Below are 24339 nucleotides of genomic sequence, written 5' to 3'. Positions count from 1 at the left end.
AGATCTACTGAGAAGCAAGAGGCAGCACAAACGCAGAACTTTTCTTTCTCTCTCTCCTGAAACACTCACCTTAAACACAGTTCAACAGTTTGGTTCAGCCACAGCAACATCAAATTAACGCCAAGAGAAAACAGAGAAACTCATTTGCTCATATGAAACACTGTACCGGTGCATTTGCACAGGTTAGTCACTGCATGCCCAGGAATGCCTGGTTTATAAAAAACGCTAAAAATTGCATCACACACACAAAAGGCACCAACGGCACTTGCTGTTGAGTACCTTTTCAAGCAGTGCCACCTCCCTGAAGACCTTGTCAGAACCCAAAGCTTTACCTCACGGTGTCAAAATGTGAGACACCCACAAAGCTCCAGGGAGCTTCTATTGACTGTCGTGACTGATATCATTGTATTTTTAGTAACCATTTATTTTTAAGAGAATCCAGTCGCTATGTAACTCATTCTGTATGGGAGTATTTGCTCTGAAGAAGCAACACACCTGCAAACAAAACACTCCCCCCTTACAACTTTGTTCCTTGTAAAGCAACCCTCTTTGGGCAGCATATGGTTGTGAAGAAACCCCCGTAAGTTATCGTGGAGATTCTTCTTATGCTTCCTTACAGAATCCTTCAGTGAAATATCTTCTTTTTTGAGTATTACTTGCGACTGCCTACTAATACCACGGCATACTGAAGACACATGCATTCCTGAGCCAGAATGACGTATCTGGAGCATAGCAAGTTTAAGGTACGCAAGCAACTGGACTGATCTAATGGTTTGCTGTCATCAAAAGGAGGTCTTACACCTACCCCTCAACATGAGCAGCTCTGTGCCTTCCCTTGGACTGTCCCAGCGTGCATCAGGTCCCTCCATGAGCTGATTCAAATTGCTAATCAGGCTAATTGCTGCCAGTCCTTTCGTCGCTAGGTTCGTCTTTGTAGGGCTACCAAGGCGTGCTGGCTTACAGTGGGGTCCCCACCGCTGCCCAAGTCTACCCAAGGTCAGTAAAGAGAGGGCACGGACCAGAGTCCTGGGCAGAGAGTCTTCTGAGCAGCTCAAATGACCCTCAGCATCTCTTTACAGCAGACATTTAGAGGTCAACTAATGCAGGACCATATGCTTCGGATGCTTGTTTTGGGGTAACGACATGTTTCTAGGTTGCTGACTCAAATGCGGGGCAGATTAGAGGTGGCCAAACACTGCACGGGAAGCTAATGTGGGTGTTCGAAGAGGGGAAGATGTGGTCATGTTTCTTTGAACTCCCCTCCGGGCTCCTGCATCACAGATCACCTCGGCGCGACTGCATGGGGGGAGCACAGCTGCTCTTCTCCTCCAGTGTGAAGAGCTACTGTTAGCTCTCAGGTCTCTGATCACTGTTACTGCAGCTTGTCTCTGCCAATGTACATGTTAATAAGAGAAGACAAGCCATTTAAAAATCTCGTATCTTGATTATGGAAGATCTCCAACCCCGGTTACAAAGCGGCACGACCTGGAACCTGCAAAGGTTTGCACATTGCTGTCCCAGCTCCCACCTCACCCGTGCCTGCAAGGTGTCTCACCGACTAATCCACTTAATGAGGGCTTATTGCCAAGACACACCAGCCTGAAAACAAGCTCCAAGGACAGCACAAGTGCCTGCGAGAGGATTATTTGCTGATTGCATGTGACAAGCAGTTATGCCTGGACCATAGCAGCAGTGATGCCAATGCATTTATTGCTGAGACAGCACTAGCACCAGTGTTTAATTTTTGGGAGAAGAGCCATGAATTACCCACTGCACTGAAGCTTCCTGATTTTCACCCCATGAAGTAGCGTTTTTCTTCATTGGTGAAACCACACAGCTGACCTGGAAACAGTTAGTTTAGGCAATTTAGGAATTCTCCAAACAACTTTTACACAGAAAAACCAATGAAGATGATGCTGATGATCATATTCAACACCAGCTCCAGGGTACTTAGCTGAAATACAGGCCTGTGGCTCCAACTCCTAAATTAGGGGTCAAAATATAGCCAGTCTGGATGAACTTAAACTGCTTCCCTGGATTCCTTCCTCTGCTTTTACCTACTGTCACTTAAGTGACATGACTGCAAATTCCCTGGGGCAGGAATCTTGCACACAGCACCCACAACAGCCTCTGATCCAGGAGCCATGCTAAAACAGGGTTGCAACTTGTCCAGCTAAGGGTTTGCTATCAAAAAACAAGAAACTTAGCCAAGATTAAATTAAGTTTCTTCTCCGCTGCTGAGAGACCAGTTTCGAGACACCACTGTCAAAAAATATCAAACCGAAGCTATCGCAGCTCTTCCTCACACAGTTGTTTGTGATTAACTCTTCCCGATTCACTCCATCTGGGAACAATCGCTCAGGAACAGCAAGGTCCACATGTGGAATTCATTGTCAGCAGCACTTCCAGCTCACACCCCAAACCTCATTTTCATTAATTTGCAAACATACATGAAAAACAACCGAGAAACACTCAATCTTGTCGGCTGCGCCCCGAGTGCGCGCAGGGCCCGTCAGCAGCTGGGGCAGTGGCTGCAGCCCGGCTGCCTGAGGGCCAAAAAAGCAGCTCCTGAGTTTCCAGAATGGATTCCACAACTCTGAGCTGAAAATGGAGAAGAAGCCGAGCTGAGATACTCACGGTTCTGGTGAAAAACGACGAGCAATTAAGAATTTCCCTCTCCGTCGATGCCAAGACTGCACTCCCTGTTCCTCTTGTTCTGACCTGTGCCCTTGCCCGTGGCTGCAACCGGCCAAACCGAGAGCCTCAGCCACTCAGAAGTGCAGGCACGATGTCGTGGAAACAAAAAATTGTTGGTCTCGTGTTTTTGGTTTTTTTTGGGTTTGTTTGTTTTTTTTCCAGCAAGAAACTACGCAGTCAAATTTAAAGTCCTGGGCTGAGGCACTGCCATGGTAAAATAAGGCTTTTAAAGTGGACAAAAAAATCAATTTCCCTACACTTTATACTCAGCAGCAGCTGAAGAGATCCTGCTGATGTTAAAAGACACTCCTCCTTTCCCAGACAGACAGACAACCAAGCCCTAAAATTAAAGTTTGGCAAGTGAAAAAGGTCTTTAAAAGCAGATTGCTGGACAGCCTTAGCTACAGGCACTCCCCTTCCATTGCCTCCCAACGGCACTGGGGAGAACGTGCTGCTTGTGGAAGGAGCGGGCAAGTCTCCCTGCGCCCATCCGCCTGTCCCGGCGCAGCCAGGACAGCGCAGGGAGGGCAGACGGAGGGGCTGGGAAAGCATCCTCGGCACATGCGGCCTCCGCTTCCCACTCACCGAGACCATTTTCTTCTGAGTTATCAGCTGCTGGTGAATCAATGGGGGAACCTGCGGGGTCAATCTCGTGCATCTGTGATGTATGGAAAGAAACTGCACAGTCTTACAGCTCCTGCAGCCTTATGAGACCGTCAGCAAAAGCTTTAACACTTCCAAAAACTATGACATTAACTGTGGGCTGTGTTTTGAGGGGAAAAGAATTAACTACTGCACTCGAAGATGGCGAATTGCTGAGGGCACAGAGAGCATGGCCGTGTCGTCGTCAGTGAGGACAGGGACAGTCTGGAGCACTAATACACGTACTTCATTTTAAAAGATCTCATTGCCCACAAGTGACGGAAACACGAGCAGATCTGACTGGTAAGAAAACCACTGCCAAGAAAGTGCAACTGAAAACTGTGGATCATTACAGAGATGTTCATTAGACCATCAGCAATCACAGGTAACTGCATTCCCTGTCAGAACTACGGGACAGGAAAATTCTTCTCCTAGAGGAGGAGCGAAGGAAGCAATTAAAATAAAAACCATATTATATATTGCTATGAGTGCTTCACAGCTGAAGATGACTACCAAGCAGGCAGTAATCACTGCGAGTTAGATGCTGAAAATACGAAGTGGCAGTTACGTGGCCAAGACTTATTTGCAAAGCAAAGTGCAGGAGAAACGTCAGTTCCTCTGCGGTGGGCACAGGGCAGTGCTACCTGCCAGGACTTTCAGAATACATGTTATCAATTTCTTAAAAACTAGATTTCAGTAAGGCTAAAACCATTTTTATTCTCTGTTGGATGTTTTCGGTCACTCAAGGCAAACATTGTACAACAACGGTGATGAAGATTCCTCACATCCTTACATTTCAATACTCTGTGTGTGCATATAGATATATTTTATACACAGTTGGACAGGAAATTCAACCAAATTCAGTGCACTTCTGACAAACACCATAATGTGGTCAAGTCCTGTTAGAGACACATAATTTGCATGGAGCTGGTGCTGCTACCAACGCATGACGTGCTGCGGCAGCACGCTGCCCTGTAAAGCCCAACCACTCTCAGCTGCCTGAACCACACCTCGCTCCCTGTAAATAAACAGAGCTCTCAAAGGGTGGCATGTTCTGCCCCAAACACAGGACAGCGTGACTGCTCTGTCAATGTGGTTTTCACAGGCACAAGCAATTTTACTGTGTGAGATGATCCATCTCCTTGAAAGACTGACCTGAGAAAAATAACACTATACTCAGCCCACTAATCACTCACATGGAGTTTTAACCTGGTTTCCCTCCAGCATTTCCGCGTTACACAGTGACACATTTCCTTAGCACGTCTCTCTGGAAGCTTTTTTTTTTTTTTTTGTAATGGTTTCTGCAATAGTGAAAGAAGGAAGCAGAGCGTGAAGCTGTCACGGTCAGCCGGCCTGGCTGGATGCCACCAGACCCAACTGCTGCGGACTGCACATCCTGGCTGCTCCTCTTAGGACCTGTTCGGCAGCCACGTATTACACGTGTAGAGCAAAGATGTATCTGACAGCAAAGAACATCAGGATAGTCAAGATAGTCAAGTATCGTATTCACAAATTGTGTGGAGAAATAAGCAAATAGCAGAGTGGCAAAGTTTGCTGGTGGTACCAAGTTATTCAAGGAAAAACACATGGGCAGATGGCCAAGTTGTAGGAGAGGGGACAATGACCACAGAGGAATGTTATCTTAGTATAGTAATAAACACTTGTACTCAGGTCAACAGTGGTCAAAGCAAGCAGAATGACAGGAATTACCAGAAAAGAAATACAGAATGGAAACAAGACATACACACAACTACTTCTTGAAGACTGTGTGCCATTTTCATATTGGCTCTAAACACACCTAAGGTGAGCTAGAAAAGCCCAACGAGGATGGAATGGCCCCTAAATGCAGAACAAGAAGGGTCACTCAGCCTGGAAGAGGTAACTGGCAAGCAATATAAGAATCTGTAAAATCCTGAGTGGCATGGTAAAGTGTTGGACTCAAACACTAAGAGCTGGAGATCATGAAGTGAACTTAGACGACACTAGGTTTCAAAAGCCAGACCAAGCAAAAGGAGATACTTCTTTGCACAGCACATCGAGCAAAGGAAATCCTTACTGCAGGGCAGTGCCAATGCTGAAACGGTACAACAGCTCAAAGACGGATTGGACCAACCCATGGACAGGCATCAAGTGAAAGACAAACTCTTTGTGCTCAAAGTCCCAGAGCCACAGACCAATGGGTGACGTGAAACCACACTTGTCATGTTCTTGTGCTCTTCTTGCACCTTCTCTCTGGGTTACTGCTGTTGATCGATGCTGGAGCAGACTACCAGGCTACGTGGGCCTGTGATCGGACTCACGATTGCTGTTCTTGAGCACACCGAGCTCCAATGAGCCCATCTGAGACTGAGCTGCAGTTTTCATTCCTAAGACCTTGAGCTGTCAGACTGCCAGTGCTGAGGACCATTATTTCTGGTTTCAAAAAAACCCAACCCAACAAACCAAACCAAAAAACCAAACAACCCTTCCTAGAAAGGTTTCTTCTGCATGAAGACATGGAAGACACGCAACCTCAGTATCACACTACGCATAGTTCAAAGAAAACACAGTATTGATTCAATACAGAACAAGTTTAAGATTAAAGGGAGTAATGAAAAAATAGATGTAGAGAGGTTAAAGGAGGATCCCATCATGTCAGTGACACAAAAAATTCTGACTTTACTCAGAAATGGTTTCACATGTAGAGAGATAAACATCTCCTGAATGTGCATTGTGCTTTGAAGAACGAAGCAGGTTCTCAGCTGGCAGGACCAGCACCGAGGTGCCAACCACACAAGCACTGTGGGCTGGGAGGCCAGGAGCCCTTCAGCCCATCACTCTCAGAGGAGGAATTCCTGCTGCGTTTTCCCAGCAAGTGGCCTCCGAACCTCTCCGATGATGTGACAGCGAAGGGTGCATCTGCTCTACACAGATGCCGAGCTCCCTAGATGCTTTCCAGAGATCCACAGAAACACCCAAGTTGGCAGTGACCTCGAAAGATCACCCGGTCCAACCTTTTGTGGGAAAGGCAGCCCAGATGAGATTATCTAGCACCTTGTCCAATTGCATCTTGAAAACCTCCAGCAATGGGGACTCCACTGCATCCCTGGGGAGGTTGTTCCAGTGAATGATCGCCCTTACTGTAAAAAATTTCTCATGTCAAAATGAAATCTCTCCTGGTGCAACTTGTACTCGTCGCCCCTTGTCCTCTCCCTGTGGCTCCTTGTGAAGAGAAGGTTGTATTTTCAAGTTCATATTCCCTTTTGTCCTATGACACAGAGCTCAGAGGAGCAGCGGGTCACAGATGACCTTTCTTCTAGAGAGCAAAGGCACCCAGCATATGTTTTTGTGGGTAAAAATTGAACACGACACGGTACGTGAGGCTGAATGGCAAAGCCACTGAGATTTTGTTTGACACAGAACGACAGAACAAACTGCAAAAATCTCAAAGGCAAGTCAGGGAAGCTGAAGCAACGAAGGAAAAAAAACCCACCCCAGATGAGAAAGCTGATTCACAAAGCAGACCCTGCCCTCAGACAGGGCTGCACATGCTTTGCTTCTGCACCCGTGTACCACTGGTGACTGAAGGTGGGACGTGAGCCTGTCTTCTGTGGGTACCGCATGGCAAAACCTTCTCTGCTCCGCATGAAAGCTCCTACAACTGACTTCTGTATGTCCTCACAGACCAGAGGAGACTTTCTCTCTCTGAACAAGAGCATTTCCATCGCTTTAGGGCTCCTGAGGTGGGAGCCGGCTGCCCCTCAAAGCCTGTTGGCGTTCATCTCCCATCAGCTGGAGACCAACTGAGCACAGAGAAACGCCTGGACATGTTCCTGCCCCGTCCCTCACCGCAGAGCCCGCTGTCAGCCTTGGCACCAAAACTATTTCTAATTGTAATGCTATATAGTTGGAAAGGCTGAATTAAACGGAGTGATGTATCAATACTAGCTCAGGATTGAGATAGAAGTGGTTTGACTGCTCCTCTGCTCGCACTGCACAGCTGCAGCCACACACAACAGCTCCCAATTCCTCTTTGCTCTCAAACCCCAGCTCTTGGAAACATTCTGGTTCATCATGCCTCCAACGCGAGTGGATGTCCCTGAGGGCACGGGGACAGCGCTGAGCACGGGGGCCACGGCTCAGAGGACCACGCACCTTTCCCAGCTACCACACACAAGCGGCTGAGCTTCCGCAGGACCCAATGGAGCCATGGGGCAGATGGCGCCCTCCCAAACAGGGCCAAACATCCCTGAGGGGATGAGAATCCTCGAGAAAACTGGCTTTTTTCTGAAAAAAGCCATATTAAGTGGCTGCCCAGTCTTCAGTTTCCTGTGAAACAAATTTGAGACTTACAAATCACATTTCCTTACGTTTCAGTGGAAATATTTTGAGGCCATACAGTACCTTGGAAATACTGTGCTTGTGGGAATAACCACTCCAAAACGGCTGTGTGTCCCCCGGCATCAGTTGAGGACACAAGGCCGGAGCAATCTCCAGTTCACGCACCAAAGAGCAGTACGATGCCACCGGCTCCAAACAATGTGACAGTAACTTCTGGCTGGCTCTTCTCCTTCCAGAAGAGCAGCAGGAGCCGGGATGCGCCCTGCAGCGAGCAGCGGGCCGGCCCGTGGGATGGCTCCGAGCGCAGTTTGGTCAGGCCGAGACCGTCAGCACGGAGTTCGGCGCTGGGAAAAGGATCAGAAAAATTCACTCGGTAAAAGCATGGAGCGATGGTGTCCTGCAGAAAACCGACCTGTCGTTCCTTCAGCAAACCTTTGGGCTTTTAGTTGCTGAGGAAAATTCATGCATGAGAATCCATGCAAAAAAATCTTCTACTGTAGATTTTAAGTTTAGAACCCATTTTTCTACACATCTGAAGTGCTTACCAGAGGTAGAGCCATGTGTAAGTGCCTGTGACCGCAGCCTAATGACTGCTGCTCACGCAACTTAAAAAAACATAGTGCTTGTTGTGAAGCTTAATGGCAGCAGAACTTCTCGATGGCTCAACAGTAAGCCCTGGGACGCTGCACAGCCCGTTATGAAACACTACAGCTCACTCAAAACATGGGTACTCTGCTATGGAAGCCTAAATAGAAGATAGACAAACCTAAATAAAGGAGAAAAGGAACATTTTTGGCTTCACGTCTGCAGATTCCTTGGCATGTTACATAACGTGATCCTCGGGAAACAGCTTCCCCATGAGTCACAAGCACAAGCAGGAATTGGCTGTACTTAGAAAAGCTGATATTTCTACCAAATCTTTAGCAGGAAGAAACAAAATGACATAACCCAAACAGAATTCTTTTTTTAAGTTATCTCTGGCAGCTGTTAGGGGCACACGGCAGCGAAGCGCGTTCTGAAGGCAGTGCCCTGATCAGGCCACGGGTGTTAATTGAGGACACCGAGAGCCACCCTCGCAGCGAAACTCATGGTAAAAGCTGGTCACGTCCTTCAACTGCGAACCGGTATTTCTGTGTGTCCGGACTCCCAAGGTTTTCCTCTATACTAAAAGATTACACACAAAATTTCAGGTATAGAACAGCATTTTATTTCTTATTCCTGTTTTCCTAAGTATGGGCCATTGGCAGCGAACATAGCATAGAAGTTTAATTACTCCAAATATTTTCCTTCACCACCCTATTTAAGAAGCGTTTATGGTGAAATTATATTTTAACTTTACTAAAATCTTCTAATCTCTTTTCAGCAAATCACATTTTGCCAAATATAGTTACTTTTCCCTTTGAACACCAATCTGGTTGAACAAAATTCTGACTGCCTGAGAGCCACGGGGGACCCACCAGTGCCTGTCTGCGGTATAAAAACGCACAACAAGCTGCTTGTTGGCTAATGGAGAAAGATTATTGATAATCCTTCTGATTTTTATTGATAATTATTGATTATTTATTTGTATTGATAATTATTGCCCAGTTTGTTTTCCCTTAAAGGTCACTTTACCATCTGATTTTTTTCCCCCCTTTTTTTTCCTTTTCAATACAGCAAGTTTAGGTTGGGTTTTGTCAGAGGAGACCTGTTACTGCGATGGCTCTCACAGAAGGTGTCAGTCATAGAAACTAAACAAGATCCTTCTCTTTCAGGATGACTCAGATCAGAAAGGGTACACCAGGGACACGGCAGAAATAATAGCAAAATCCAATTTTGACAGCCATTTTCCTTGTCGGAAGCCATGAAAGTCTGGACAGCTCTACATGGGAACCAAACGCTTTTTCTCTCTCTGTTCAGGCTGTGCAAGAGCTGAGCACGGTTCCCCTCCCGCCAACCGCAGCCTTGCAGCTGCTCACAGAAACACCACTAAGTTCTACAGGTTTTATTTCCAGACACGAGAAGAACAGACTGTATGGGTCACCTTGAGCTCAGCACAACCGCAGGTGTACAACGAGGCGCACAGACAATGATGCTGAGCAGCTGTACCTCACGTTCATGGAGGGCATTGCCACAAACCCCTTCAAGTTGTCCTACAAAACATATTCTAGCAAAACAGTGATAAAAGCATCCGGAACTGAGGCACTTACACTTGAAGTTTCAGGATGACTTAAAACCACCCAGAACCCAGGGAGTGTTGGCAGCATCCTTTTTCAAGTGCCGTAGCCAAAATCAGCTTTGTTTTCATCATCAAACTCCAAAGCCCACAGCCCAGCAGCTGCTGCCAGGCCAAAGAAAAGGTGTCTGGGTCACCTCTGGTCAGCACAGAGGGACCCCGGCCAGAAAAGCACCCGCATCCTTCCTGCAAGCGCAAACCTGCTGAAACGACCGCGTCTTACCTTCATGGGGAATTGCACGAAGCTGCTCTGTGAACATCGCTGCTGCTTCTCCAGCTCCGCAGTCGGTGCTGCTCCAGGCTCCCTCCTGCTCACGCACAGATGTATGGGCAGTAGCACATGGGGGAACTTGTCTGCAAACTTCTCCCCCTGTGCTCCTGCCCGGGCCCGTGTAATGCCCATGCGGGTCTACACACGCACAAAGGTTTCTATCCTTCCGAAAATCAAAGTGTCAGTTTTGCTGCTGTCAGAGCACTTTATTTTTGTACATATAAGGAAGTGGCTGTTGATGTTATCTGAATGCGCTTCCTGTTTTATATGTATATGAGCAAAAATAATGTCACGTTAAGCTAAACTGCAGCCTCCAAGAGCTCGAGTCAAAGCCTCAAAGCAAAAGAACAGGAGCATAGCTCATCTGAGCGCTGCCTACCCCCGTCTGCATTCACTACACTGATTTTTATTACAATTCTGTATTCTCACAACAAAAGCTATCCTCCCCAATCCTTGGGAAAAAAAAAAAACAAACAAAAGCAGCTGTACGCTGCACCAGCGCTGCTTCCAACCGAGACTCTCGGGATCGGCAGAATCACAAAGGGCTCGGTGGACACTGACAACCCGACCTCAAACATCACACAGGTGGAGACGTGGCTCAGCCGAGTAATGCCATGAGGCAATTCTGGCTGAGATTTGGGCTGGTCTTGAATTTGGGTAAGTAAATTATTTTTATTTTTTTTTTAAAGGAGGAAGGAGGCTGTTGTGTGTTTCATGTACGGGCGGACAGCCCAGGAAGCGGCCGTGTAGGAGTGCTGCATTCCAGAGCTGATGTTACACAGCTCGACACTGAAGGAATCTTTCTAATTGGAATTTAATGGTTATTTTAAAGAAGAGCAAACAAACATGCCAACTAAAAATAAAACTCATTTTTAAGTAGAAACTCTTCTCCTCTTGTAGAAGGCAACGGCAGTAGAAGGCAGGGAGGCATCAGGGAGGAGAGCTGCTGAGCTGCTGGCATCAACACCACGCTGTCCCACCCCCCGAGCCAGAACTGCCATGGGCAGGAGGTCCTGCAAGGTGCCGATTTGTTCACGTCCACTTTTAAACGCTGCTGATTGCAGAACTTGGAAATGAGCTGCGTCGGGAGTGCACTCAAGCGCTTTCTGCTTTCCTTATGCTTTTCACAGCAACTTAAACACAAGTTAGTTTTATATCTAACAAGACTGTGAAACATCGAGTTTTGCTGGAGGAAATCAAAAGAATCTTTTCAGATTCATAAAGTAAATGAAATATTAGAAAGAAAAGAATATTTTCTTCTTGTGGACTTCATGTCACAACTCTGTTATATTTGTCTCAGATACTGTCGGCTCTCCGAGCACAGCTGGTCTGCACTTTGAGAAACTTCAACTGATGGAAGTGTGGGTTCCACTTAGGGAAAATTACTGTCTCTAAAAGAACAGTGAGTTATAGTGTGTGATCTAAGAAAGATGCCTTACACATACTAGAATTTTAAAATGTTTCAGACAAATTTTTTTTTTAACCATTTACCATCATATTATCTTATTTTATCTCATTAAACAGTTTGGGATCATTTAATTTTGGTGCAAAGTTACGTTACAGCCAAGAAACACGGTTGGGAAGATAAACCAGGCATCCTACTTAGCGACCAACAACTGAGAGCTATCGCAGCACAATTCAGTAAGGAGTCCTCGAACCAGCGAAGTCCAGTTTGCTGCACATTCGCGCCCCAGCATCGATTGACCTGAACGTCAGCAAAGAGGCAAGCTTCAGAAGTTTCTCCTGCAGCAGGGACAGTTGTATCGCCCTCATGTATTCTCACACGTCTGCTAAAGCACAAGATCAAGTAAAGCCTTCTGCACCGCCGCAGCAGCTGTGGTGCTCCTGTCCCTTCCCAGTCCCTGACTGCTGCAAAAAGCAGGAATGCAATGATGCCTGTAACCCCTCCAGCTATTCATTTAAGTTTGGATTAAATTTGCTTTAAAAGCTACAGTTCAAAACCAGACCAAAATCAAGAGCCAAGCCTTGCTTTCAAACCTAAAAGAAGACAGTATAATCGGTGCACCCAACTCTGGACACGCTGTGACCAGCTCGGTGGAAGAATGTGAGTTTCTGTAGCTAATCACAGAAGATGATGCAATCAGCCTCACGTTCAGCCACGATTAATTTCCCAGAACAAACGAGCAGGTTCCCGTTCGCTGCCTGATCAGGGATGGCTTTTACTGAGAAGCCCTAAAAAGGGCTCAAACTTCAGGTGTCTTCACAGCTCCTCCACACACCAAACAAGCTTCCTGAGAAAGGAGGAATCAATCCAGGTACTAATTTAAATCTGCAGCTACTGAGCATCCTTCAGGAGCTGACTATTTCCCTACAGCAGCCTCCCAGCACCAAACTCTGCTATGAAAGCCTCCAACTCTGCCGTTAACAGGGAAGCCTTGACTCTGCCCGTGCCTCCGCTTCCAGAGTCACACTCTCAAGGGAAAACACCACCATAAATCCGTAGGAATTTGGAAGGCTTCTGGGGAACTACAGGCCTGTCAGTTTGACCTCGGTGATGGGCAAAGTCATGGAACAGGTTATCTTGAGTGCTATTAATGAGCACATACAGGTTAACCGGGTGATCAGGCCCAGTCAACATGGGTTTATGAAAGGCAGGTCTTGCCAATCAAACCTGATCACCTTCTATGACAAGGTGACCCGCCTGGTTGACGAGGGAAGGGCTGTGGATGTAGTTTTCCTTGACCTCAGTAAAGCCTTTGATACAGTTTCTCATAGTGTTCTGGTTGAGAAACTGATAACTGCTGGCCTGGATAGGCACACCCTCCTTTGGGTTAAAAACTGGCTGGATAGCCGGGCCCAAAGAGTGGTGGTAAATGGGGCTAAATCCGGCTGGAGGCCGGTCACCAGTGGGGTTCCCCAGGGCTCAGTGCTGGGTCCAGTTCTGTTTAACATCTTTATCAATGACCTGGATGAGGGGATTGAATGCACCCTCAGTAAATTTGCGGACGACACCAAGCTGGGAGGCTGTGTCGATCTGCTCGAGGGTAGGGAGGCCCTTCAGAGGGATTTGAACAGACTGGATCGTTGGGCTGAGGCCAATGGCATGAGCTTTAATAAGGCCAAGTGCAGAGTCCTTCACTTGGGGTATAAAAACCCCAAGCATCGCTATAGACTCGGGGAAGAGTGGCTGGAGAGCTGCCTGGCAGAGAAGGACCTGAGGGTGTTGGTTGACTACCGGCTTGATATGAGCCAGCAGTGTGCCCAGGTGGCCAAAAAGGCCAATGGGATACTGGCGTGTATCAAGAATAGTGTAACCAGCAGGAATAGGGAAGTGATCCTGCCCCTGTACTCGGCACTGGTGAGGCCGCACCTGGAATATTGTGTCCAGTTTTGGGCCCCTCGCTCTAAGAGAGATATTGAGCTCCTGGAGCGAGTCCAAAGAAGGGCGACTAAACTGGTCAAGGGGCTGGAAAATAAAACTTATGAGGAGCGGCTGAGGGAGTTGGGGCTGTTTAGCCTGGAGAAGAGGAGGCTGAGGGGAGACCTGATTACAGCCTACAAATACTTGAGAAGGGATGGTGGGGAGGTAGGGGAGGGGCTCTTTACATGAGTGATGGGTGATAAGACAAGAGGAAATGGGTATAGGCTTAGTCAGGGGAGATTCAGGTTGGATGTTAGGAAGTATTTCTTCTCTGAAAGGGTTGTCAGCCACTGGAATAGGCTGCCCAGGGAGGTGGTTGAGTCCCCATCCCTGGCTGTGTTTAAGAATAGGGTGGATGATCTACTTAGCGATATGGTTTAATGGGGAAGAGGGACGGTTGGACTCGATGATCTCTAAGGTCTTTTCCAACCTAGAAATCTATGAAATCTATGTATCTTTTTTTAAAGACATTTTTAGCAAAGAGGTCTCTTTTGTTTATGTCCTTCATTACATACTTCTGCAATCCCTCATGAAAAACAGAGTCTGACACAGACCTGTAACATCCAACAAGTGTTTCACACCAAGTGGTCAGGGTACCATCTATTCAAAATTAATCCCATCCCTGGAAGTGTTCAAGGCCAGGCTGGATGAGGCTTTGAGCCACCTGGTGTAGTGGAAGGTGTCCCTGCCCATGGCAGGGCGTTTGGAACTGGATGATCTTGAAGGTCCTTTCCAACCCAAACCATTCTATGATCCTATGAAAATGAGCATAGGACATCTGACAGCATTTATTTATTTGAGTGTACCAAATATGCCGAATTCTTTCAGCTTTTGTGCTTTCATTTTAAATCTCTGAAGAAAACCTGTCACAGGAAAAAAAACCCGAACAAACAAAAAAGAGATTGAGAAGATATTCTAACAGGCAGCTGAATGTGACTCAGCAGTGTGCCTAGGTGGCCAAGAAGGCCAACAGTATCCTGCCTTGTATCAGAAACAGTGTGGCCAGCAGGATCAGGGCAGGGATCACGTCCCTGTGCTTGGCACTGGTGAGGCCACATCTCAAATGCTGTGTTCAGTTTTGGGCCCCTCACTACAAGAAAGACATTGAGGTGCTGGAGGGTGTCCAGAGAAGGACAACAGAGCTGGTGAAGGATCTGGAGCACACGTGTTATGAGGAGCGGCTGAGGGAACTGAGGTTGTTTAGCCTGGAGAAAAGGGGGCTCAGGGGAGGCCTTATCACTCTCTCCAACTACCTGAAAGGAGGTTGTAGGGAGGTGGGTGTCAGTCTCTTCTCTCAAGTAACAGCGACAGGACAAGAAGAAATGGCCTCAAGTTGCACCAAGGGAGGTTTAGACTGGATATTAAGAAAAATTTCTTCAGCGAAGGAGTTGTCAAGCACAAGAATAGACTGCTCAGGGAAGTGGTGGAGTCACCATCCCCAGAGGTATTGAAAAGCCGTGTAGATGTGGTGCCCACGGACATGATTTAGTGGTGGACTTGGCCATGGCTGGGTTAACAGTTGGACTCAATGACCTTAAAGGTCTCTTCCGACCTAAATGATTCTGTGATCCTGGAGCTTTTGGAAAGGTGCTCATCAGACATGCTTTGAAGTACTGGAGCTTAATGGGCACTTGAGTGGCAGCAAGTCTATGCTATCTAGCTTACAAAAAAACACTACCAAAAACTGCCATCTTCTTGGATACCTAAACAACATGCTCTTCGGCAAGAAGCACTGCAGCAGTCCCCAGGGATCTTGGAAGAGCTGGGAGCCTCCCATGGAGTGGGGTGGCAGAGGTGGCACCTGGGGACAGTCAAAGCGGCACAGCACTGCTGCTCTCCAGCCTCACTGCCACAGCCGACGGAGCGAGACAAGAAAGAGGAAAGGCAGAATAACAACGAAAGGAAGTACGAGCTGCACAACAAAAACTCAAGAAACGGCTAGCACAGCAAAAAGCCCTCAGGGAAAGCCCCCGCTGCGGTCACTCCCTTCCGACAGCAAATCACTGACACAGCAACATCCACGGGCACTCAAACAGGGCAAGTTTGCCAGCGTGGGTGAATTTGCCCCATGCAGAGGGATAGTGCACAGCCACCCCACAGACCCCATCCACTGCAGCAGCCTCACCCCAGTCCCACTGGGCTCCGACCCGCAACAGGAGGAGGGGTGCCCGGAACTGGCAGGATTGAAACTTTTCTTGGTGAAAGGGACTCTTGGTGGAGAGAGACTTTTGACAAGGGCGTGTAGTGACAGGACAAGGGGCGATGGCTTTGAACTGAAAAAGGGGAGATTTTGATGACATCTAAGGCACAAATTCTTCCCTCTGAGGGTGGTGATGCACTGGCACAGGTGGCCCAGAGAAGTCGTGGCTGCCCCATCCCTGGAAGTGTTCAAGGCCAGATTGGATGAGGCTTTGAGCAACCTGGTGTAGTGGAAGGTGTCCCTCTGCCCATGGCAGGGGGGTTGGAACTGGATGATCTTTGAGGTTCCTTTCCAACCTAAACTATTCTGTGATTCTGTGAAATTCAGCTAATATCCCACACCAAAATCCAAGCTCTGCATGTGTGTAATGCAAAACCAGCCATCCACAGCTTAAGAGAAACAAGAGATTGTCTTTTAGATGAGAGCAGCTCACTTAGCTACGGTCTGTGCAAAGAAGTGCACATACGTATTCCTGTCCTGCCCACCACAAAGCAAAACCTCAATATTCTCACGTATCTGAAGGTCGCGCTGGAATCCATGAGCCGAGATTTCCGTGGGACAGTGCATCACTTCCTACAACACTCCAATAAAAGCAAAAGGTTACCTAGCTCCTCTCATGATATAATCGTACATTATCATACATGAGCCAGCAATGTGCCCTTGAGGCCAAGAAGGCCAATGGCATCCTGGGGTGTATTAGAAGGGGTGTGGTTAGCAGGTCGAGAGAGGTTCTCCTCCCCGTCTACTCTGCCCTGGTGAGGCCGCATCTGGAATATTGTGTCCAGTTCTGGGCCCCTCAGTTCAAGAAGGACAAGGAACTGCTTGAGAGAGTCCAGCGCAGGGCCACAAAGATGATGAAGGGAGTGGAGCATCTCCCTTATCAGGAAAGGCTGAGGGAGCTGGGTCTCTTTAGCTTGGAGAAGAGGAGACTGAGGGGGGACCTCATAAATGTTTATAAATATGTAAAGGGTGACTGTCATGAGGATGGAGCCAGGCTCTTCTCAGTGGCATCCAATGACAGGACAAGGGGAAACGGATATAAGCTGGAACATAGGAGGTTCCACTTAAACACGAGGAAGAACTTCTTCCCAGTAAGGGTAACAGAACACTGGAACAGGCTGCCCAGAGAGGTTGTGGAGTCTCCTTCTCTGGAGATGTTCAAAACCCGCCTGGACGCGTTCTTGTGTGATCTGATCTAGCAGTTCCTGCTCCAGCAGGGGGATTGGAGTAGATGATCATTTGAGGTCCCTTCCAATCCCTAACATTCTGTGATTCTATGATCATAACTTCAGTGTTACTCAAACCTCTCAAAAAACCCAAACCCTCCATATCAAAATCTTTTAAAGCACAAAAGTATCAGGTAACTCATTTATGCCTTTGAATGTACTTTTGTGTAATATAGGCCAGAAAACGTTATTCCTGCATGAAGCTTCTGATTTGTAGCTAAACTAAGTGATTTGGGGGTTTTGGTTTTTGCTTTTAAATAAATAAAACATTTAGATCTACAAGGAAATTTCTAACGAATGTCATATGCAGTGTCCCAGCAAATATTCAACTTCATAAAAAGGAGAACCACACTGAAACAAGTTAAAAAGAAATTAAAAGGAGCATCTGAAAGGGTAAAACAGGTGCCAGTGGCAAAGACCTCATTTAAATAAAGTGTAATAGATTCTTTGAGAAAGCAGTTAAACATATCAAATATGACTCAAGAGTTGGAAATAAAGTTGTCTGGTTTAGGAACAGAGTAAAGGAGACTACTTTAAGTCCTACAGATCTTTAAATCCAGCAGATTAACTGATTAATATATATCCTGCAGATAACTGATTAAGTTTAACAGGAGGCAGAACCAGTCCAGTCCCCCCGCGGCGAGAGGTACCGGTGGGGTGCCCAAGGAAGCGTGCTACCGCCCACGCTGTCCACCTGGACGTGGTCTACACTGAGACACAGCTCTGCAGGCAGAAGTTATTCCGCATAACAAGAGATGAAACCTGACTGCAAAGAACCCACGTGAAGGGGAACTCACACAGCAGAGACAGCTCAGTGACAATAGAAGGCATGGTAAAAGTCATGACCACAGGGAAGAACAACTCTGAAACAGTTACCATGGATGAAAACATCAACTCAATGCTCATCAACAGCCAAAAAAGTGAACACTTATAAAATATGACAGAAAAGAATAAGCAAAAACATTGTCAAGAGTTGTTAGAAGATGAAATAATGGAGAGGACAGACACCATCCCGTGCATTCACAGAACATGTGTGTTTTGAACTGTATGGGCACTTCCACCCACCGATCTCAGAAAAGATACAGAAGAACTGAAAAAGATTCCGCAAATGAAAGAAGGATAACCAAGACCATGTCTGAGAGCCTCGCGCTAATTCTCCCGCGGGTCTCCCCACGGGCCCGGCTAAACTCCCTCGCTGCACTAAGGCTGTATCACTCTGGAACAAGGTCTCCTTAAGTTGTTTCCTTTAGGAAAAGATCCCTATTTTCAACACAGTCACGACTGCAGCTTTTAAAAGCAATTCACACAGCTTAAATAAGAGAAGCGTCACGGCTATTAACGGAGTCGGGTTTGTTCTACAATGCGAGGCACATCCTGCTCTGCTACCTACCAACCAGAACACTTATTTTATTGTCACCTTCTAGATAGCCTCGGTAGACCCCAAGGAAAAAAAAAGGAAAAATCAAGGTAACGCTCAAAGAATAAGCAACATAGTACATGGTACTATATGAAGACATGTCGTACTTTCCATCATGTTCTTCTTGTTCAGGATGGCCTCTACCACTTGGTATTTAAAAGAAAGCACTTTGTTTTAATACGGAAAAGCGAGGACTTCGACTGCAAAGAAAAGGGGTTTCATCTCAGCTCTAATAATCAGCATTCAAATAAATCCTGTATTCTTTCCCTCTTGGTCAGTTTAGTTTGTTACTCGTAAGAGAAGTATCAGAAACGCTCAGCACATCACCCAAGCTACGTTGAGGAGGAGTCAGTTATTACACATCTCTCATCCGCACCTTCCAAAGGGTGCAAACATGGTGTTTTGCCTGGAAAAGGCAGCAGTGGGGCAGCACATTAATACATTAAGAAAAATTTTACTAAGGAACAGTCAGTGCAAAACAACTTATGGTTGATTTATGTTCTGAAGAATGAAATTCATGTTTGTCATCTTAGGCAACTGACCTCTGAGACCTGAATACATCCATAGAATCATCGAATGGTTTGGGTTGGAAGGGACCTCAAAGATCATCTAGTTCCAACCCTCCTGCCATGAGCAGGGACACCTTCCACTACACCAGGTGGCTCAAGGCCTCATCCAGCCTGGCCTTGAACACTTCCAGGGATGGGGCAGCCACAGCTCCACTGGGCAACCTGTGCCAGTGCCTCACCACCCTCAGAGGGAAGAATTTCTTCCTCAGATCTCATCGAAATCTCCCCTCTTAATGAAGTGGTATGTTCATTAATAATGAAGGGTTGCTCACACAAAGGAACACAAAATCCTCGAGGCAGGACATCTGAACAGAAGGAAAACACTCAGTATCACTTCTGACCAGAATTACTTTTTCAATTTACTGATCATTTATAGTTTACTAATCACTGGAAGTTCATGACTTTTGGTGCCTTAAAACCTATGAAAATACGACCTTTGTGCTAAAAGTCAAAATGCCACTCTTACGAAAAATCTCTAGTACCAGACAACAAAGAGGAGCAGAATTCCTTTTTTGTGTTTATACTGAAACCACTATTTTCCCATCCCCTGCTTTTGAGTTTGGGGTACCTTTTGCCAGCCCTTTCAGGGTGAGACTTCCCTTCCTCCTCACCTGGGTGCCCAAACCACATGTCCTCCCGCTTTGTCAGCCCCTGGGTAACGTAGCGTACACAAGGCTTTTCTATAAAATGTACACATGCATTTCTACATAAAGATCTCTCTAAAAGGTCCATAAGTTCCCTTGCAGGTTTTTACATAACATGATAACATTGGAGGTGTAGGCAAAGTAGCCAAAAAAAATCCCTTACTGATCAAGCATTTTGAGAGGAATTGTTAGAAACTAAGATATTTTGGGTGGACTTCCTATAGCTTTTCTTTCGAAGGATGAATTTGGAGTCAGGTTTTACTTCTAAGTGTTTTTACCGATTTGCTCTTTCACAGTGCTTTAAAAGCTTAAAATTCTATGTAATACGTCTACTTTTGTGATTTGCATTGTGACTCCAGGGAAAGCTCCAGGCAGGGCCTGGTCCACGCGAGCCTCACGCATCCGCACATTCTCACTGGATGACTCCCCACCAACGAGGTTTCGGCAGAACCCACTGGCGTTAGACTCCACAAGCATTAGCAAGTCTGTAACCATTTTAGAAAACCTCTCTTGTGCTTCCACTCAGGTATCCTATTGCATTGGAAAGAAGTTTTAAACAATGTTTCATTTCAGCCAAGAAATTCTGTGCATGATTGAGGAGAAAAGGAAAAACAAAAGGACTGGAATGAAAGGTGAAGTCACAGCATCAGCAGCTGCATGAGCCGGCACTGTGCACTGGCAGCCCAGAAAGCCACCTGTGTCCTGGGCTGCATCCAAAGCAGTGTGGGCAGCACGACGAGGGAGGGGATTGTGTCCCTCTGCTCTGCTCTTGTGAGAACCCCCCTGCAGTGCTGCGTTCTGCTGTGGGGTCCCCAACACAAGAAAGACATGGAGCTGTTGGAGCGGGTCCAGAGGAGGCCACAAAGATGATCCCAGGACTAGAGCACCTCTGCTATGGAGACAGGCTGAGACAGTTGGGGCTGTTCGGTCTGGAGAAGAGAAGGCTCCAGGGAGATCTTCTAGCAGCCTTCCAGTACCTAAAAGGGGCTACAAGAAAGCTGGAGAGGGGCTTTGGACGAGGGTGTGTAGTGACAGGTCACGGGGCAATGGCTTTAAACTGAAAGAGGGGAGATTTCGATGAGATGTAAAGGAAGAAATTCTTCACCATGAGGGTGGTGAGGCACTGGACCAGGTTGCCCAGAGAAGTTGTGGCTGCCTCATCCCTGGAAGTGTTCAAGGCCAGGTTGGATGAGGCTTTGAGCAACCTGGTGTAGTGGAAGGTGTCCCTGCCCATGGCAGGGGGGGGTTGGACTAGATGATCTTTGAGGTCCCTTCCAACCCAAACCGTTCTATGATTCTATGAATACCCAGAGCTGCTGCCTCTGCCAAAAGGGAGGACTTCACGTTTCTTCCTAAAGCCGTGAGTTACAAAGCATTATTTTCTAATGGAGAGAATAATGACACTACAGCGAACAGGCTCTCCCCAACTCAGAGAACAACGTACGTCGCATCCTCACGTTTTATTACAGCTTTTTTTTTATTAATTCACTTCATAGCATTTAAGCAGAGAAGCAGATACCTGAGCGGAATTTTGGAGGAGGAAAGAAAGTTCAGACAACACTGGTCAAATGAATGGGTGCTGAAGGCAGAGGTGGGCAAGACGGGCAGTTCAGTTCATTGCTAACACAGGATGTAAATATCATAATGCGTTGGCTGAGAGGTGCCAATTTCCGCTGTTCCTGAAACAGTAAGGCAGCATGATATGGTAACAAACATCGCCTCCTCAGAGTGGGAAAGATGTCAGGATTCAAAACAGAGAGTGAAAGCCATTATTTCCCCAGCTTGGTATCCTTGCACTACTGCTGGAGAAAATCCAGCATCCACATGTCTTAGAAATGTCACTGAACCATCCAACTTCAGCAACCACCCAGGCACAGGGGTGGAGCAAAACCCAGTGCTTTACTGTATTAGCTAAGGTTGTAAATAATTTGATATTCAACATTATTGAACATGTAAATACTGCCCGGTTATGAGGGAATGGAGTCCCAAACAGGACAGAAAAGACCGCAGTGGCTTGAGCCCTACGTGACCCATCAGGTTGCACAACAGGCTTTAACCTCCGAGTTCTGTGCTCATTCCTAGTCAGTGTTGCATCCAAAAAGCATCAAAACAGGCCAGAAGTAAAAGGTGTGACCTTCTTGGGAAGGCAGGCGGGTGGCAGAGAAAACCTGGAAGAAATAGATTCCCTGTTCCTGGGTGTGCAGCATGTTGTGCTGGTCTGTGACTTGTGGCGGAGCCTTAAATACGCTTAATTACAGGTACCTTCTTCCCCTGCGTTCCCACAACAGTAAATCAGCACTTGTGTCTCGAGTTCAATCCGAAAGCACAAATGGTAACGGCAGATTTTAGGCCACCGTAACAGTTTGTCTCTACAAGGCAACAGATGTGATGGAAAAAGACCTAAAGTCCTTCACAGACACAGATCACGTTAAAATCATCGCTCCTGAAAAAGCAAATTACCTTTCCTTTTCCATCTGCTTTTCTTGCCATCTTTGTTACTGCACCCGTCGCTGCTGCTGCTGCTGCTGCTGTTCTCGGAGCTCTGAGAGTCAGACTGGGCATCGCTGCTCTCCTCTGAGCCATCCGAGAGCTCCTTCAACCCGTCTGGAACATCCTTCTGCAAATGGAAAAAAACCAATATAGTTACCCACTCCACAGAAGTTTTTCCCAGTTAATAAAATTCTTAAAAGTAGCGGTTTTCTTTATTTACCAAGCACTGATTGGGGATTCTTTGATACGCTGCAGAGCAATGTCAGAACTGCTTAGGCACTGGCCTCAAACACTCACACTGCCTTCTACGAGCCCAGATGAATATTTAACACGACCCCAACTGGCACATCTTTTACACCACCCTCGTCACCACTCCGCAGGTATGCCCTTCCCTACGCACCCGCTGTAGTTGTCTTCTCCACCCCTCATCACCAGCTCCAACGCACTCCCACTTTACGGGAAATCCAGCCAATCTCTGAACTTCGTAACTGAAGAGAAGCAGTTTGACGGCTCAGTGTCCCACGGGCCCAGGGAACGTTGTTTTTCCAATCAGGTCCACAGCAGCCCCTGGCCACCGGCACCAGTCCTTGTGAAAATGGAGCAGGTTGGGATGAAGGCTGCAGCGGTGGGTTCCCATCCCTCCACCGCCGTGGTGTGAGGCTGGTGACAGCAGAGAGAACCCACTGCGGTTCCAGCTCGTCCACACCTAAACCCAGGCTGCCCTCTAGTGATGGCCCCGCAGGATCCACATCTTAACCAACATCTAGACTAGTGCTAATTTGTGACAATGAACTTGCTTTCTGCTGATGAGGTCTTCAGTTGCGGTTGTCAACGTGACCACTGTCCAACCACCCAGAACCTCTCTGGGTGCCTGAGCCGAGAAGGGCAGTGCAGCGGCTGGAGGCACCTGCTTATCACCAGTCCTCCACTCCTCTCCCATCGCCTTGGCCAAGTCATACGACATACCTGAAACTATGCTATCGTCCCAAATTTCTCGTTAGTAATGTAACTGAAAGTTCCATGTTTACTGGACAAGGCAAACAGGACAGTGGTGGTAACAGCAGGACAATCAAACAGGTCTGTGCGCATCCGACGGCAAAAAATCCTTCTAATACCCACTGGAAAGAGCAAATCAGAACACCTCTCCCTTTAACTGGAGCCAATTGATTTCTTTTCCTTTCTCTGAAATTAGAGCTATGACTAATTTCCACATGTAAGGCCAAAAAGTATTTAAGACAATACAAGTGTTACCAAGTCAATTAATTCCAGATTTCTTCCATCAGCAAGGTGAACTAAGGAACTAATACTAGGTTCAGACTTTCAATTGTATTTTCATCCTGCACTTCAGAAATAAATTTCTTCTAACTGCAAATTAGAAGTTACTTGTAAACCACAGCAGATGAGAAGATGTTACCAAAAGCACGGAAAAAACCTATCAAGCATCACCAATCTTGCATATACCTAATGCCAACGCCCCCTTCGTTAAATCTCCTTTATAGCTTAACCTTGGGAAAGATCATTTGCTCACCGAGACACACCAAGTACCCATTTCTCTATTTCAGCTTTTTCAAGATGTGTCTTTCAAAGTCTCCTCCTGAGAGGAGAGGAAGCCGCAGCGTGAGGGCTTCACCTTCTGCCAGGTCAGGCGGAACATGCGCAGCTGCAAAGCCTGGACTTCTTGGCTTTTGCTGACTTGGCACTTCTGGTGGGAGGGGGTGAAGACGACAGAGACAGACTCTTCTCGGTGGTGCCCAGAGAAAGGGCGAGAGGCAACAGGCACAAACTAAAATACAGAAATTCCATTTCCACATAAGGAAAAACTTCTTTATGCAAGAATGATGAAACACTGGAACAGGTTCCCAGAGAAGCTGGGGGTCTCCATCCTTGTAGAAATTAAAAACTAGACCATGACTGAACGTTGAGCTGAGCTATGTGCTCTAGGTGACCCTGCATTAAACAGTGGGTTGTCTAGATTATCTCCAGAGGTCCCTTTCCACCACCACCACCCTGCAATTCCAACCTTCCCTTGCTTCTGCAGGCAGCAGCCCCATAAGCTCAGAAAGGCCGTACAATGTCCGTGGCTCTTCTTCCAGCTGGGCCTCTTCTTACCAGTGAGAGGCTTTCACCAGTATCTTCTGATGTGGTGTTCAGTCCGCACTGCCGACCCTGCGCTCTCTTGAAATTTCCATGCAAGACGTCAGTGTAAGATCTCCATGAAAATCAACTCCTGCACACACCACAGCTCACCTTACTGTCAGTTCTGCTT

At 47.0% G+C, this 24339-nt stretch overlaps 1 protein-coding gene across 3 annotated transcripts in view; it reads right to left on the bottom strand.

Moving 5' to 3' along the window:
* ASXL2 (ASXL transcriptional regulator 2) overlaps nt 1–24339 on the bottom strand; it is a 128392-nt gene that overhangs the window by 43410 nt on the left and 60643 nt on the right. For all 3 annotated transcript variants that reach the window (XM_086631460.1, XM_086631459.1, XM_086631458.1), the window contains one exon: nt 22044–22200. In XM_086631460.1, the coding sequence (XP_086487586.1) occupies nt 22044–22200 (157 nt within the window). The remainder of the gene's footprint in view (nt 1–22043; nt 22201–24339) is intronic.

The sequence above is a fragment of the Tauraco erythrolophus genome, chromosome 2, assembly GCF_009769465.1.
Source record: "Tauraco erythrolophus isolate bTauEry1 chromosome 2, bTauEry1.pri, whole genome shotgun sequence".
NCBI classification, from domain to species: Eukaryota; Metazoa; Chordata; class Aves; order Musophagiformes; family Musophagidae; genus Tauraco; species Tauraco erythrolophus.
Note: the sequence above shows the minus strand (reverse complement) of the source record. Positions and strands in the feature narration are given on the sequence as shown.